At 48.5% G+C, this 14495-nt stretch overlaps 1 protein-coding gene across 2 annotated transcripts in view; it reads right to left on the bottom strand.

Annotated features, from left to right (window-relative positions):
* Positions 1-14495, bottom strand: part of LOC110506716 (plexin-A4) — a 488023-nt gene that overhangs the window by 48302 nt on the left and 425226 nt on the right. For both annotated transcript variants that reach the window (XM_036945082.1, XM_036945083.1), the window contains exons 23-26: positions 7958-8024; positions 6856-7002; positions 5418-5577; positions 1842-1945 (exon numbers count right to left, since the gene is read on the bottom strand). In XM_036945082.1, coding sequence (XP_036800977.1) covers positions 1842-1945; positions 5418-5577; positions 6856-7002; positions 7958-8024 — 478 coding nt within the window. The remainder of the gene's footprint in view (positions 1-1841; positions 1946-5417; positions 5578-6855; positions 7003-7957; positions 8025-14495) is intronic.

Below are 14495 nucleotides of genomic sequence, written 5' to 3'. Positions count from 1 at the left end.
GACGGTAGCAGCAACATACACAATAAGTAAAAAAATAAGTTACACAAAACATACACAAAAATGTACAAAATTGCACAATTGGTTGGGAGAATGTAAAACGTCAGTCATGTTCTTCGGTGCCATGTATTAGTCTATTAGTCTATTGGCTGGAGAAATCAACATAGTCCATTTAGAACTGTCAAAGGATGTGCGTGTTCATTCAATAGCTTGGCAGAGGCTTTTAAGCCTGCTAAAACAGAATTCTGCCTCTTCTTCCCCTTCCCTTTGTCTGCGGCCATCAGACATTATTGAAACGGACTGATACGCGACTCTGAAAAACATTCTGCCTGACTGATCCAACGGCATCATCAGTCCTACGCGTCAACAACCTAAACCAACATGATCGGACACAACACGTGTGCAATACTGTCAGGTTGCGTGCGTAGACATCTTGTGAAGCCTCTCTAGTCTCTTTGGTACTTTTACTCTTGTAATACTAGTTTAGGTGCTTTCCTACCGTCAACTCTGACTTGCAGAGTTCTAATCAAAGTCTGATTTTTAATGAGTTCCTGTTTCCTTCAGTGTTTGGGGGGAAATACATGTGGCAGTGGGTAAAGGTGCTGTCTGTCTGTCGAATGGCGGCGTTTGGAAACAGAGACAACAAAGACAGCTGCTGATGACTCTTGAACTCAGAAGGCTGGAGGAGCGAGGGAGGAGGGAGGAGGGAGGAGGGAGGCGGGAGATATGGTGAGGCAGGCGGTATAGATAGAATCAGTTAAACAAATAAACAAACTCAAAACACAAATCTCCCTCCGGCTCCGTCTGATGAGATCAGGAGGTCTATTTGAGAAAAGAGCCGTGAGTGGTGTGTGTGTGTGTTTTGCAAAGAGACCTTTAGAGGGTAATCTATTTGATGAAACATTTATGAGGTTGAGCCAGCATTTTGACTGGCTGATTAGCTGCAAAAGTTTACCTGGAAATGGAATGACACTCAGGTGGAGTGAGTTTACCTGTGAGTGAGTGTGCAATATGAATTTATCTAGTGTACCATTATGGTAGTACCTGGAAGTCAATCATCTCAAACATGTATTTACCTGGAAGTGGATACTCTAATAGTTAGAGCCTAATCTGGACCATCGGTTTACCTCAAACTGAACACTATGCAGCATAATATTTACATGGAAACACTGTATTATACACTATGAGAGGGAATAGTTTAGTTCTGATATTGCAAATACACACTGGAGGGGAAAACAAACTACAGTTCATTCCAATCATCCATTTTGCTTGTCTCAAACAGGCTTTGTTGGTACACTAGCAAATCACCAGTCCCTTCTGTACAGCGTATTGGGAGTTATCTTCAATCTTCTCCATTACGGATCAGTGTACCCTATAGAAATACAATGAATTATACTTCTACCCTCTCTGTCCTGAGTGAACATGGGTATGACTCCACCTCTAGATATGCATGTCCCTTGTAGTATAGATATGTGTGTTCTAGATAGTGATGCGTGTACCTGGTCGTATAGATATGTGTGTTCTAGATAGTGATGCGTGTACCTGGTCGTATAGATATGTGTGTTCTAGATAGTGATGCATGTACCTGGTTGTATAGATATGTGTGTTCTAGATAGTGATGCATGTACCTGGTTGTATAGATATGTGTGTTCTAGATAGTGATGCATATAACTGGTCGTAAGTCAGAATGTAGATATGTAAAAATATATATATATATATACACACACACACACACACACACACACACCTTTATTTAACTGGGCAAGTCAGTTAATAACAAATTCTTATTTTCAATGACGGCCTTGGAACAGTGGGTTAACTGTTCTAGATAGTGATGCGTGTACCTGGTAGTGAGCAAGCATGTTGAGTCTCTTCCAGTCGCTCTCAATCTTGGTAGAGAGGTCTTCGTCCATCAGGATCGTACGCTGACCTCTGCCCTGGCGCCACTCTGTGAGGGGGCAAAGGTAAAGACAGGTTAGGGCACTACAGGGAGAAAGAGAGATTTATATCCAGCCTGCTCAGAATGACCTTTTCCACAAGATGCAGTGATCACTATCACATAGTGAATCCATGTCACGCTCTCTTTTTGTACACTCCTTTGATGTCACACACGCAGGTTGGCATTTATTGTCATGAATCTTTCCCTGGTGGCAGCTCTGTAGAGTGGTCACTGACTGACACAGCCACAAAGTCATCAAATCTGATTTTAAACCTATTTTTACAATATAGCCAGTTTTGACTTTCTAGATGGCCCGTGTAGTGAAGAATTGCTAATTTCTGCCTCCAGGGCAAGATTCATGACAGTGAATGTCAACCTGCGACACATATACACTGGTTCTGCAGGAGCCATGTATGTCTGGATGGTGGGAAGAGAAGGGGAGTGGCTACAGGGAAACAGATCTGGAGTTCCTGGAATCCTTCCTTTGAGGCCAGCATGAGATTCCCAGGCCACAAAGTAGCGATACCGAGAAGTAGAACGAGTGTGACAACGAGTGTTAGTAGCAAGAGAGAACGAGAGGGAGGACAAGAAGAAAGAGGGAAAAGAAAGGAAGGGAAATTAATCACCCACTCTGCTTTTTGATAGAGAGCGGATCGGGGGCCTTCGCTGGGCCCTCTCGATCGATGGATGTGATTACCACTGCTAGCCAAGGTCCCTACTTCCTCTTTCATCTGTGGCGGGCCCCTGGCCCCCACGCTGAGTGCTCTCCACCATCGACCAGCGCTAAACCCCTGCTGAACTGTCTCTTATTGTCATTACTGGGAACTAGCTAGGGCAGGAGAAACCACACCACTGCTACCCCATTCAGCTGGACTTTCAGTCTCAGCTAGAAATACCACACCGTTGCACCCTCAGGAGATACCCCACCAAAGCATCCTAAAGAGTAATCCAACCACAGCACCCTTCAAGAGAAACCATACCACCGCACACACTCGAGATACAACACCACCTCCAACAGATACGCCACCCCAAAGACATACGAAATAGCCCACCACCCTCACCACTGTAGAGAAACCCCACCACTGTATTCCCTCACATTATAATGAAAATAAAATATACTGTGGAAAACAAACAAGGAGGTGATATTCTTTTGTTTGCCGCATTTGAGTTTATATAAGAATGTGTCACTGTGTCGGTGTTGTTCCCGCCTGGCGTCGGTCACTGTCATCTCCTATTCCAATCACAAATAGACCAACAAAGCAGCAATCACAGGGCAGATGATGAAACACGTCCTAGGAGGGGTGCGGAGAACAACTTTGGCATCAGAAATCTCCAGGAAACACAAAGCCTCCTATTGTTTTCTCTCTGTACTGTACATCTTTCCATCAACATGCAAATGACCTGAGTCTCCAGTTGGGCCAGAGTAAACAAACCAAAGGAAGAGGAGAGAGGGAATTGGAAAAAAGGAGAGGAAAGAAAGGATGAATTTGGAGAAAACCAGAGTAAGATGAGATTGCCCCTATATCCCAATCCTCCCAGGTCTCTGTGTGGAGCCCAGTGTTGTAGATAAAGGCTTTGGGGAGTGGAGGGATTCTAGAACATCGGAGCTCCTACAGTGAAGGTTAAGGTTGTTGAGGTAGTGTTGTCATACTGCAGAGGGGGAAGCAGTGAAGGTTGTTGAGGTAGTGTTGTCATACTGCAGAGGGGGAAGCAGTGAAGGTTGTTGAGGTAGTGTTGTCATACTGCAGAGGGGGAAGTAGTGAAGGTTGAGGTAGTGTTGTCATACTGCAGAGGGGGAAGTAGTGAAGGTTGTTGAGGTAGTGTTGTGAGACTGCAGAGTGAAGGTTGTTGAGGTAGTGTTGTCATACTGCAGAGGGGGGAAGTAGTGAAGGTTGTTGAGGTAGTGTTGTCATACTGCAGAGGGGGAAGTAGTGAAGGTTATTGAGGTAGTGTTGTCATACTGCAGAGGGGGAAGTAGTGAAGGTTGTTGAGGTAGTGTTGTGAGACTGCAGAGTGAAGGTTGTTGAGGTAGTGTTGTCATACTGCAGAGGGGGGAAGTAGTGAAGGTTGTTGAGGTAGTGTTGTCATACTGCAGAGGGGGAAGTAGTGAAGGTTGTTGAGGTAGTGTTGTCATACTGCAGAGGGGGAAGTAGTGAAGGTTATTGAGGTAGTGTTGTCATACTGCTGAGGGGGAAGCAGTGAAGGTTATCGAGGTAGTGTTGTGAGACTGCAGAGTGAAGGTTGTTGAGGTAGTGTTGTCATACTGCAGAGGGGGAAGTAGTGAAGGTTGTTGAGGTAGTACTGTCATACTGCAGAGGGGGAAGTAGTGAAGGTTGTTGAGGTAGTGTTGTCATACTGCTGAGGGGGAAGTAGTGAAGGTTATTGAGGTAGTGTTGTCATACTGCTGAGGGGGAAGTAGTGAAGGTTATTGAGGTAGTGTTGTGAGACTGCAGAGTGAAGGTTGTTGAGGTAGTGTTGTTATACTGAAGAAAATGACAACCCAGTCTACTGAGAACAGGAAGTAAGAAAGAATGAGAGAAGAAGAGAAAGCTGGAGAGAAAGAAAAGAAGGCAGATTTCTTCGAAAGTTTCACAGAAAAAAAAAACAAGATTGAGGAGGTTTGGGGATCTGAGAGCCTCTCCATTGATTACTTGATCAATCATGTGAGTCAGATTGTGGTCAACAGGGCTGGATCGATGGGGAGTCAGAGAGGGAAGAGAACAATCACACAGCACCAGACTTAGGAGCCAGAGAAGAGGTCTGCTGGACTCAACTCTCCTGAGATCTATGCAGGGAGGCTGGTGTTGAGTCTCTCTGAACACTACTGTAATTTGAAGAAGAAGTCTTGAGAATCAATGGGTGTAGATCACAGGTGTCAAACTCATTCCACGGAGGGCCGAGTGGCTGCGAGTTTCTCGCTCCTCCCTTGTACCAGAGTGATGAATTAAGGTCACTAATTAGTAAGGAACTCCCCTCACCTGGTTGTCTAAGACTTAATTGAAAGGAGAAATCAAAAAGCAGAAGACACTAAGCCCTCTGGAATGAGTTTAACATCCCTGGTGTGGAGGAACACAAGAACTCTCACAATGGCCTCCACATGTTCAATAACTGAAGACTCATCAACACCGATTTGTCCATGTGATGGAAAACTCAATGTTCGTCAATTAAAAACAGAAAATACAATATATATTTGCAATAATAATTCCAGGTGTTCACCTTTTCAACTTCAGGGAACATTTTCTCCATTTGTACTGGTATATGGTTGCTGTTTTGTACTGGTATATGGTTGCTGTTTTGTACCGGTATATGGTTGCTGTTTTGTACCGGTATATGGTTGCTGTAGAAAAAGGGGCTCATTGACTGATCAGACTTGTATTCACCCGGCACAAAACGGTCCCGAACGGATTTCCAATAAGGAATGTTTCCGTTTTCCATTGCATAACATTTTGCTACAGAGTGCCCTAATGAACGGGGATCTTACCTAGGTCCATGTCAGAGGCTTTCTGTCGGTGGGAGTGGGGAACGTTCTTGTATATGGCGTCCAGGATCTTTTCCTTCACCTGGCTGATGGAGTCACAGTTCAACACCTTCACCTGGATCTCAGGGCTCTTCTCATTGTCCGGGTGGATGCAGTTCACCACCTGTAGAGAACAGGGACAAGACTTGGAGTTATACTCCTGCTATTACAATAGGAGTACAGATCACCACCTGTAGGGAACAGGGACAGGTAGTTTTTCTATAGAATAGAGAACCACATCAGGAGTTGATGGGATTCAGGTGTGCTGTGTCTCGGCTGATAATTATATTGGAGATGGAGACACATTCTGTGGGATGACAATAATTCAACTATGGCGTGGTCGTTGGATATCAGGTTTGAAAGAGGCCATTCTGTACCTGTCAAGTCTGGTGAAAGTCTTCCCTGTAATAGAAATGGGTATTCAGAGAAACTGGCCTCCCAGGGGGGGCCAGTCTGACACGGCATGGCTACCTTGAGTCGATGAGTGGTTAACAAGCTAATTATTATCGCACGGTTATTATCATTCACAGTGAATACATCAGCCATCATCATCATCATCATCATCATCTACGCAATTGAGGCTCTCGCCAGATGTAATTACATGGTCCAAGGGAAAGAAGGAGGCCATTTACATAAGAAAGAGAAAATAAAATACTTCATGGTCCCATGCTGTTCCCAGTACAATTCTAGACCTCTATCGTTGAGCAGATAATTACATGTTGTAAAAGGGCCACTCCATCATCAATCCTTCTAGATTGATTGAGACAGAGATACTGTTTCTCACGGCCAACTGAAATAACTCTATTGCTCTCCAGGCTATCTGAGCCACACTGTATGTTTCCTGGGAAGGGTTTGATTTGTCTTACAGAGACATTGAGGTAGTAACAAACTGCCTGGCTGGGTGTCTTGTCTTCCCTCAGTCAGCTCAGGTCACAGTGGTGGAGGAGAGGAATGAAGGTGATCAGAGAGTAGAACAGAAAGAGAGACCAGGGAAACAACCAGTCTTCCTGGCCTCCTCCCCCTCTTCCTCGCCTCCTCCCCCTCTTCCTCGCCTCCTCCCCCCTCTTCCTCGCCCCCCCCCCCTTACCTGATCTCTAACACACTCCCTCCTTTTCCCTGCCTCCTCCCCCCTCTTCCTCGCCCCCCCCCCCCCTTCCTCGCCTCCTTCCCCCTCTTCCTCGCCTCCTCCCCCCTCTTCCTCGCCTCCTCCCCCCTCTTCCTCGCCTCCTCCCTCTGTCAGTTCCAGTCTCTAAAAGAAAGTGAGGTCAGTGAGCCCTCTTCCAGTCAGGCGTGAAAGGAGGCGGGTGGCTGGGTGTTACCATGTCCAAAACCCCTTCCTTCCCCTCCCCACCCCACAAAATGCAGTTCCTACCCCAGCCCAGTTCCTACCCCAGACCCTTACCAGCATCTTGTAGTCGATTTGCTGTCTGATGAGCTTATCCTCGCTGAGCGAGTAGCGCGCCTCGCCAGTGATAGAGTCTATAGGCCCCTTTTCCATCTGCTGCTTGATGGCACAGAAGAGGGAGAAGAGGGGCTCGCCAGCACACTCCTGTGTAGAGAGGGATGGTGAGAGACAGACAGACAGACACAGAGAGAGACAGACAGAGACAGAGAGTGAGAGACAGAGACATAGAGAGAGACAGACAGAGAGACAGAGAGACAGAGAGACAGAGAGACAGACAGACAGACAGAGACAGAGATTGGTGTCAAAAATATAACCTTAACCAGAAATTTAACCATAGCTCCTAACCCTAACCCTAACACGAACCCGATTTCCTAATCCTAAACCTAATTGTAATGCCATTTCATAACCCTAAACCTAATTGTAATGCCATTTCCTAACCCTAAACCTAATTGTAATGCCATTTCCTAACCCTAAACCTAATTGTAATGCCATTTCCTAACCCTAAACCTAATTGTAATGCCATTTCCTAACCCTAAACCTAATTGTAATGCCATTTCCTAACCCTGAACCTAATTGTAATGCCATTTCCTAACCCTAAACCTAATTGTAATGCCATTTCCTAACCCTAAACCTAATTGTAATGCCATTTCCTAACCCTAAACCTAATTGTAATGCCATTTCATAACCCTAAACCTAATTGTAATGCCATTTCATAACCCTAAACCTAATTGTAATGCCATTTCATAACCCTAAACCTAATTGTAATGCCATTTCCTAACCCTAAACCTAATTGTAATGCCAATACTAATTCTAACCTTAACCCTAAACCCCCTAGAAACAGCATTTTACCCTGTGGGGACTAACAAAATGTTACTATTTTTTACTATTCTTGTGGGGACTATTCTTGTGGGGACACGTCCACACAAACAAACAAACACACGCACACATTCACAGACATGGACAAACGCCCACGGACAGACACACAGACACACACACACACACACTTTACCATATTACACTCTCACAGACATGAAGCTAGAGGAGCTGAATGGGTGAGCAAAGCAGAATGTATCAGAGTGAAGTGTATGCAGACATTGACCTTTAGGAACTTGTATAGCAGGAAGGTGAACCAGTTGGTCAGCATTTTCTCTGCCACAGACTCCGTCCTGAAATCAACAGAGACATTCCATCAACATGCCATCCCTCACAACCATCACAAATACTCAATATGATCATCAAATTCCCCACAAAACCAGGACTGTTGTAATGAATAGGGGCTTTTGTTACAAAAACATCATTGCAAAAAAACATTTTTGGCTCTCACTTCTAAAGGCCCCCAATCTTACTGCCGATGCCTTTTATATTCAGGCACGCCAAGGGCACCTAAGCTACGCTGGGGTCTTAATAGAAGAGAAAGCAATTAAAACCTTTATTTGATCCCATTGGGATTGATGTCATTAGAAGGGCCTGTAATAATACTGGCCTCATTATTAACCTCTCCCTCCTTAGCCCATTCACACCCACTGTCTGGGACGACACAGCACATCACATTACAATAGAAAGTGACTGCACACATCCATCGCCCTGCTCTCTTTCTCTCTCTGTTATGTCCGGTCTCTCGTGCCAGTGGGCGCTCCGCTGGCGGGACTAATCGGGGCACCGTTCACTGGGCTACCACAGGCGGCCATACCGTGTGAATGGATAATATTCATGTGCACAATAACAAACAGCAGGGTCTGAAAGGCGAGAGGCGGGGATCGGATATCCTTTGACACGTCTCTGGCTCCTGTGTGGTGGGTAATCTGCCAAGAAACCCCCCCCCCCCCCCCCCACCACCACCACCACCTCAATGAGGCATGGCCACAGGCATCAATATTTCAGGATTAGGCCATTGTGTGTGTGTGCACGCCCCCTTGCCCCCTGTGTCATTCGGTTGCCACCTGCAGCCTCCCCCTGGCCCCATCCTCTCAGAGCCCTCCTGGCCCCTCCTCTCAGAGCCCTCCTGGCCCCTCCACTCAGAGCCCCCCTGGCCCCTCCACTCAGAGCCCTCCTGGCCCCTCCACTCAGAGCCCTCCTGGCCCCTCCTCTCAGAGCCCTCCTGGCCTCTCCACTCAGAGCCCTCCTGGCCCTTCCTCTCAGAGCCCTCCTGGCCCCTCCTCTCAGAGCCCTCCTGGCCCCTCCTCTCAGAGCCCTCCTCTCAGAGCCCTCCTGGCCCCTCCTCTCAGAGCCCCTCCACTCAGAGCCTTCCTGGCCCCTCCACTCAGAGCCCTCCTGGCCCCTCCTCTCAGAGCCCTCCTGGCCTCTCCACTCAGAGCCCTCCTGGCCCTTCCTCTCAGAGCCCTCCTGGCCCCTCCTCTCAGAGCCCTCCTGGCCCCTCCTCTCAGAGCCCTCCTCTCAGAGCCCTCCTGGCCCCTCCTCTCAGAGCCCCTCCTCTCAGAGCCCTCCTGGCCCCTCCTCTCAGAGCCCTCCTGGCCCCTCCACTCAGAGCCCTCCTGGCCCCTCCACTCAGAGCCCTCCTGGCCCCTCCTCTCAGAGCCCTCCTGGCCCCTCCACTCAGAGCCCTCCTGGCCCATCCTCTCAGAGCCCTCCTGGCCCCTCCACTCAGAGCCCTCCTGGCCCATCCTCTCAGAGCCCTCCTGGCCCCTCCTCTCAGAGCCCTCCTGGCCCCTCCACTCAGAGCCCTCCTCTCCCCTCCACTCAGAGCCCTCCTGGCACCTCTTAGGAGGACCATCGCAATTAGAGATGGAGGATTGTGCCCGCTGTGCCAATAGGCCGGGCCTGGCACCCCCTGCCAACCAGAATTGGCACAACACCTGGATGGGATTAACATCCTGCTCTGCTTGCGCCCGCATTTTTATGTTGGTGCGGCGGCCGAGAGAGTCCTCGGCTCCAGGGGTCAGGGAGGTCACGTTTCATCTTTCCTTTCATGTGTCCCTCACTCTATTCCTCCCCTCCACTCCCTCATTCTCTCTCCCTCCTCTCCCCTCAGACCCTGTCCCCTTACTTGTAATCATTCACACATCCAAATGGTCTCCATGTAGACAAATTCAGCACATCAATCAAAGGGATGAAAAGAGAGTGTAAAAGGGAGAGGTGGAGAAGAAATGACTTGGAGATGGAGGGAGGGGTCTCAGTAAAAGACAAGAATAACAGAATGACTTGGAGAGGGAGGGAGGGAGGGGTCTCAGTAAAATGGAAGAATAACAGAATGACTTGGAGATGGAGGGAGGGGTCTCAGTAAAAGACAAGAATAACAGAATGACTTGGAGAGGGAGGGAGGGGTCTCAGTAAAATGGAAGAATAACAGAATGACTTGGAGATGGAGGGAGGGGTCTCAGTAAAAGACAAGAATAACAGAATGACTTGGAGAGGGAGGGAGGGGTCTCAGTAAAAGACAAGAATAACAGAATGACTTGGAGAGGGAGGGGTCTCAGTAAAAGACAAGAATAACAGAATGACTTGGAGAGGGAGGGAGGGGTCTCAGTAAAAGACAAGAATAACAGAATGACTTGGAGAGGGAGGGAGGGGTCTCAGTAAAATGGAAGAATAACAGAATGACTTGGAGAGGGAGAGAGGGGTCTCAGTAAAAGACAAGAATAACAGAATGACTTGGAGAGGGAGGGAGGAGGGGTCTCAGTAAAAGACAAGAATAACAGAATGACTTGGAGAGGGAGGGAGGAGGGGTCTCAGTAAAATTAAAGAATAACAGAATAACAGAATGACTTGGAGAGGGAGGGGTCTCAGTAAAAGACAAGAATAACAGAATGACTTGGAGAGGGAGGGAGGGGTCTCAGTAAAATGGAAGAATAACAGAATGACTTGAGTCTTTATCTCCTCTTTCAGCTCCCGCGTTTTCTCCTCTTTTTGTTATTTTATGTGTGTGTGTGTGTGTTCATAAAGAACGTGTTCAGAAAGGTGTGTGTAACTGTGTAACTGTGTGTGTTTGTGGGTTTTTTTGTCAGTGCGTGCCAGGCCCTCCAGTAATGATCTGTTTTGGCACGGCCCCACAGGGAGTCCAAATGGCCATCCTCTATCCAAGCCCTGCCTATAGGGAAGATGGGATGAAGGGCTGCTGTACCTAACATGTCCACAACGGTCCAACAACCTCCTCAACCTCGTCTCGACTGCCACATCTCTACAACGTATCAGTAACGTTACTGATAAGTTAACATGGCTGTAATGCTCTGTGATATTGCATGTTGGCATGAAGTAGTGTGCCTGCTTGGCACCCAGTCAACCAAGTCAACTTGTTGGTACTTAGCTTCCCCTGGTTACAGAGCAGTCGTTTTGCCTCTGCACGTGACATGGGAACCAGAGAATTCCTGGATTGCAGATCCGGTGGGACGCATTAGTATGTCGTGCAGAGCGACGCTCTATAAAACGGAGGCTTAACGCTCAATGTATCTTCACAGCTCTCCCACTCATCCCACAGGCATTTCTTTACAGGCATCTGGCATCGCACTGATCATGATAATCTAAACCATGGGTGCTGAAACAACAGATGTGGCTTACAAACAGAGTTTTGACACCAGAGGTCATTAATGAGGGTTCTGTATACCATATCGTCCTAGGGTGTTATTGATTGTGATAGATAAGCTCTTAAAATCAATAAGATGTTAAAGGACAGGATTCTCAGTGATGTTTTTCACTCTACCCTCCTCTGGGCCAAGTGGGGGTCACAAGCCTTTTCTCTGTTAACCAAACACGCAGCTACGTTGTAGCTCTGCTGCTAGCCACGCCCCCTTCCTCCAATCCCACGTGTTAAAGCACCACAGCATGAAGTCAGAAATGATTTCAGTTTCCCACTCGGGCTCCTGGGGAGAAGATTGGCTGTCTGACGCAGAGCACAGGCTGCGTACCCAATGGCACCCTATGTCCTTTATAGAGCACTACTTTTGCACTACTTTTTTCATCCCTGATCATAAGTAGTGGGAATAGGGTACAATTTGGGACGTAGAACCAGTCTCAGTGCTCAGGCTGACGTCTTCTTACTAGCACTACTGAGATAATCCTCACAGTATAATCAGAGGACCTTTAGCTCCTACTGATTATTATCAGTGTGTGTGTGTGTGTGTGTGTGTGTGTGTGTGTGTGTGTGTGTGTGTGTGTGTGTGTGTGTGTGTGCATCAGGAGATGCAGATGGACGGTTGCTGGTTAAAGGAAATAATAGTAGCCCCGATTTTTAAAATGATATATTATATCATAGATGGATGAAAGAAATCTGAGCCGTGGAAAAGGTTCAGCAGCTATTTCAGTATGCATGAAGAGAGAATGAGAGGGTGTAAGCAGGGGGTGGGGGGGTGGAGGAAGGAGAGGGGGCTGACAGAGGAGGGCGCAGAAATGCGACAGATGGTTGTGGAAGTCTCTCGTTAGTTAGTTTGCCTGGTGGTGTGCCTCAGCTGAGGTTGAGACGGGCAGATGGGGATGTAGAGAAAGGCGGGAGAGGAGAGTGGAGGAGAGGAGAGTGGAGGAGAATGGAGGAGAGGAGAATGGAGAGTGGAGGAGAGGAGAATGGAGAGGGGAGGAGAGGGGTGGAGAGTGGAGGAGAGGGGTGGAGAGTGGAGGAGGAGAGGAGAGTGGAGTGGAGGAGAGTAGAGTGGAGGAGAATGGAGGCGAGTGGAGGAGAGGGGAGGGGAGGGGTGGAGAGTGGAGGAGAGGGGTGGAGAGTGGAGGAGAGTGGAGGAGAGTGGAGGAGAGGGGTGGAGAGTGGAGGAGAGGGGTGGAGAGGGGAGGATAGGGGTGGAGAGTGGAGGAGAGTGGAAGAGAGTGGTGGAGAGGGGTGGAGAGTGGAGGAGAGGGGTGGAGAGGGGTGGAGAGGGGTGGAGAGTGGAGGAGGAGAGGAGAGTGGAGTGGAGGAGAGGGGTGGAGAGTGGAGGAGAGTGGAGGAGAGGGGTGGAGAGTGGAGGAGAGGGGTGGAGAGTGGAGAAGAGGGGTGGAGAGTGGAGGAGGAGAGGAGAGTGGAGTGGAGGAGAGGGGTGGAGAGTGGAGGAGACGGGTGGAGAGTGGAGGAGAGGGGTGGAGAGTGGAGGAGAGGGGAGCAAAGGGGTGGAGAGGGGTGGAGAGTTTGTCTTGGAAGCGGTGATGGGAAGCTGGTCTGGACACAGTGCCAGAGATGCCCTGCTTATGCACTTTGAGCAGTGATTTAGTAATCAAGTAAAAAGGCAAAGAGGGGGAAAGGCAGAGAAAAGAGAGAGAAAGAGAGATGGCCTGCGCAGAGGCGGGGAGGAGAGAGAGAGAGAGGGCGGGAGAGAGAGAGAGAGAGAGAGAGAGAGAGAGAGAGAGAGAGATGGCCTGCGCAGAGGCGGGGGGGAGAGAGAGAGAGGGCGGGAGATAGATGGATAGAGCGAGAGAGAGAGAGATATGGAGAGAGACAATGAGAGAGAGGGAGATTGGGAGGACACAGAGGGAGGGGAAAGGGAGAGATATATTGAGGGACGGGGCGGGACGGGGGGGGGGGATGTTACTCCGAACCCAGATTTAGCCTTCCCATCACAGCTGAGTGAGTCTGAGTGTCTCTTCTATTTTGGGCGTGTATCCAGGGCCAAGCAGCAAGTATGTGACTGTGTGTTAGGGCTAGCAGCTAAAGGTTAGCCAGACTGAGGATGGCCACGTGTGATAGCACAAGCGGCTAAAAGTTAGCCTTCACACTAAGGGTGACTGTGTGTGTTAGCGCTAGCAGCTAATAGTTAGCCTCCACACTGAGGTTACTGTGTGTGTTAACGCTAGCGGTTAACAGTTAGCTCATTACTAAGGGTGACGCCCCACCGCTGGCCCTCACAGAGACACACAGAGAGGCATGCTGGGATGTTGGAGGACTGCTAGGTGGAGTTTACACCCGCCAGGGAGGGCTGTGGATGGCATGAGTGGATGATCAGAAGAGGATAAGGGAAGAGGTTTGAAGGATGGTGTGAGAAGACGTTAGAAGCCATGCTGGAGACGTATAGAAATGCAATGCAACAGTTTGAGGTGGGTGAAGAGACTGTCGGATACAAGCTGGGGGGAGTGAGGGACGGCCTAGAGTGGAAATGTGATGGAAATACCTAGTTAGTTAGTTAGTTAGTTAGTTAGTTAGTTAGTTAGTTAGTTAGTTAGTTAGTTAGGTAGGTAGGTAGGTAACACAGTCTATAATCAAATGAATAAACATAAATGATCCCCTGAGGGAAAATGTAATTCCACACCCTAATGACAGCATGTTTAATATTGCATTTACCAGGTTATCAACACTCAAATGGGGCCAAAAGAAAAGCAAAATGGTGCCTGGAAATACGGATGGTTACGAAGTAATCAGAGAAGGAATGTCCCTCTCCCTCTGACAGTGTTCCAGCCTAGAGACCCTCTAGTCTGACAGTGTTTCAGCAGCTAGCCCCTCTAGTCTGGTAGTGTTCCAGCAGCTAGCCCCTCTAGTCTGGTAGTGTTCCAGCAGCTACCCCCTCTAGTCTGACAGTGTTCCAGCAGCTACCCCCTCTAGTCTGACAGTGTTCCAGCAGCTAACCCCTCTAGTCTGACAGTGTTCCAGCAGCTAGCCCCTCTAGTCTGACAGTGTTCCAGCAGCTAGCCCCTCTAGTCTGACAGTGTTCCAGCAGCTAGCCCCTCTAGTCTGATAGTGTTCCAGCAGATAGCCCCTCTAGTCTGACAGT

The sequence above is a fragment of the Oncorhynchus mykiss genome, chromosome 15, assembly GCF_013265735.2.
Source record: "Oncorhynchus mykiss isolate Arlee chromosome 15, USDA_OmykA_1.1, whole genome shotgun sequence".
Lineage (NCBI taxonomy): Eukaryota > Metazoa > Chordata > Actinopteri > Salmoniformes > Salmonidae > Oncorhynchus > Oncorhynchus mykiss.
The sequence above is the reverse complement of the archived record's forward strand: the minus strand, read 5'-3'. Positions and strand labels throughout refer to the sequence as shown.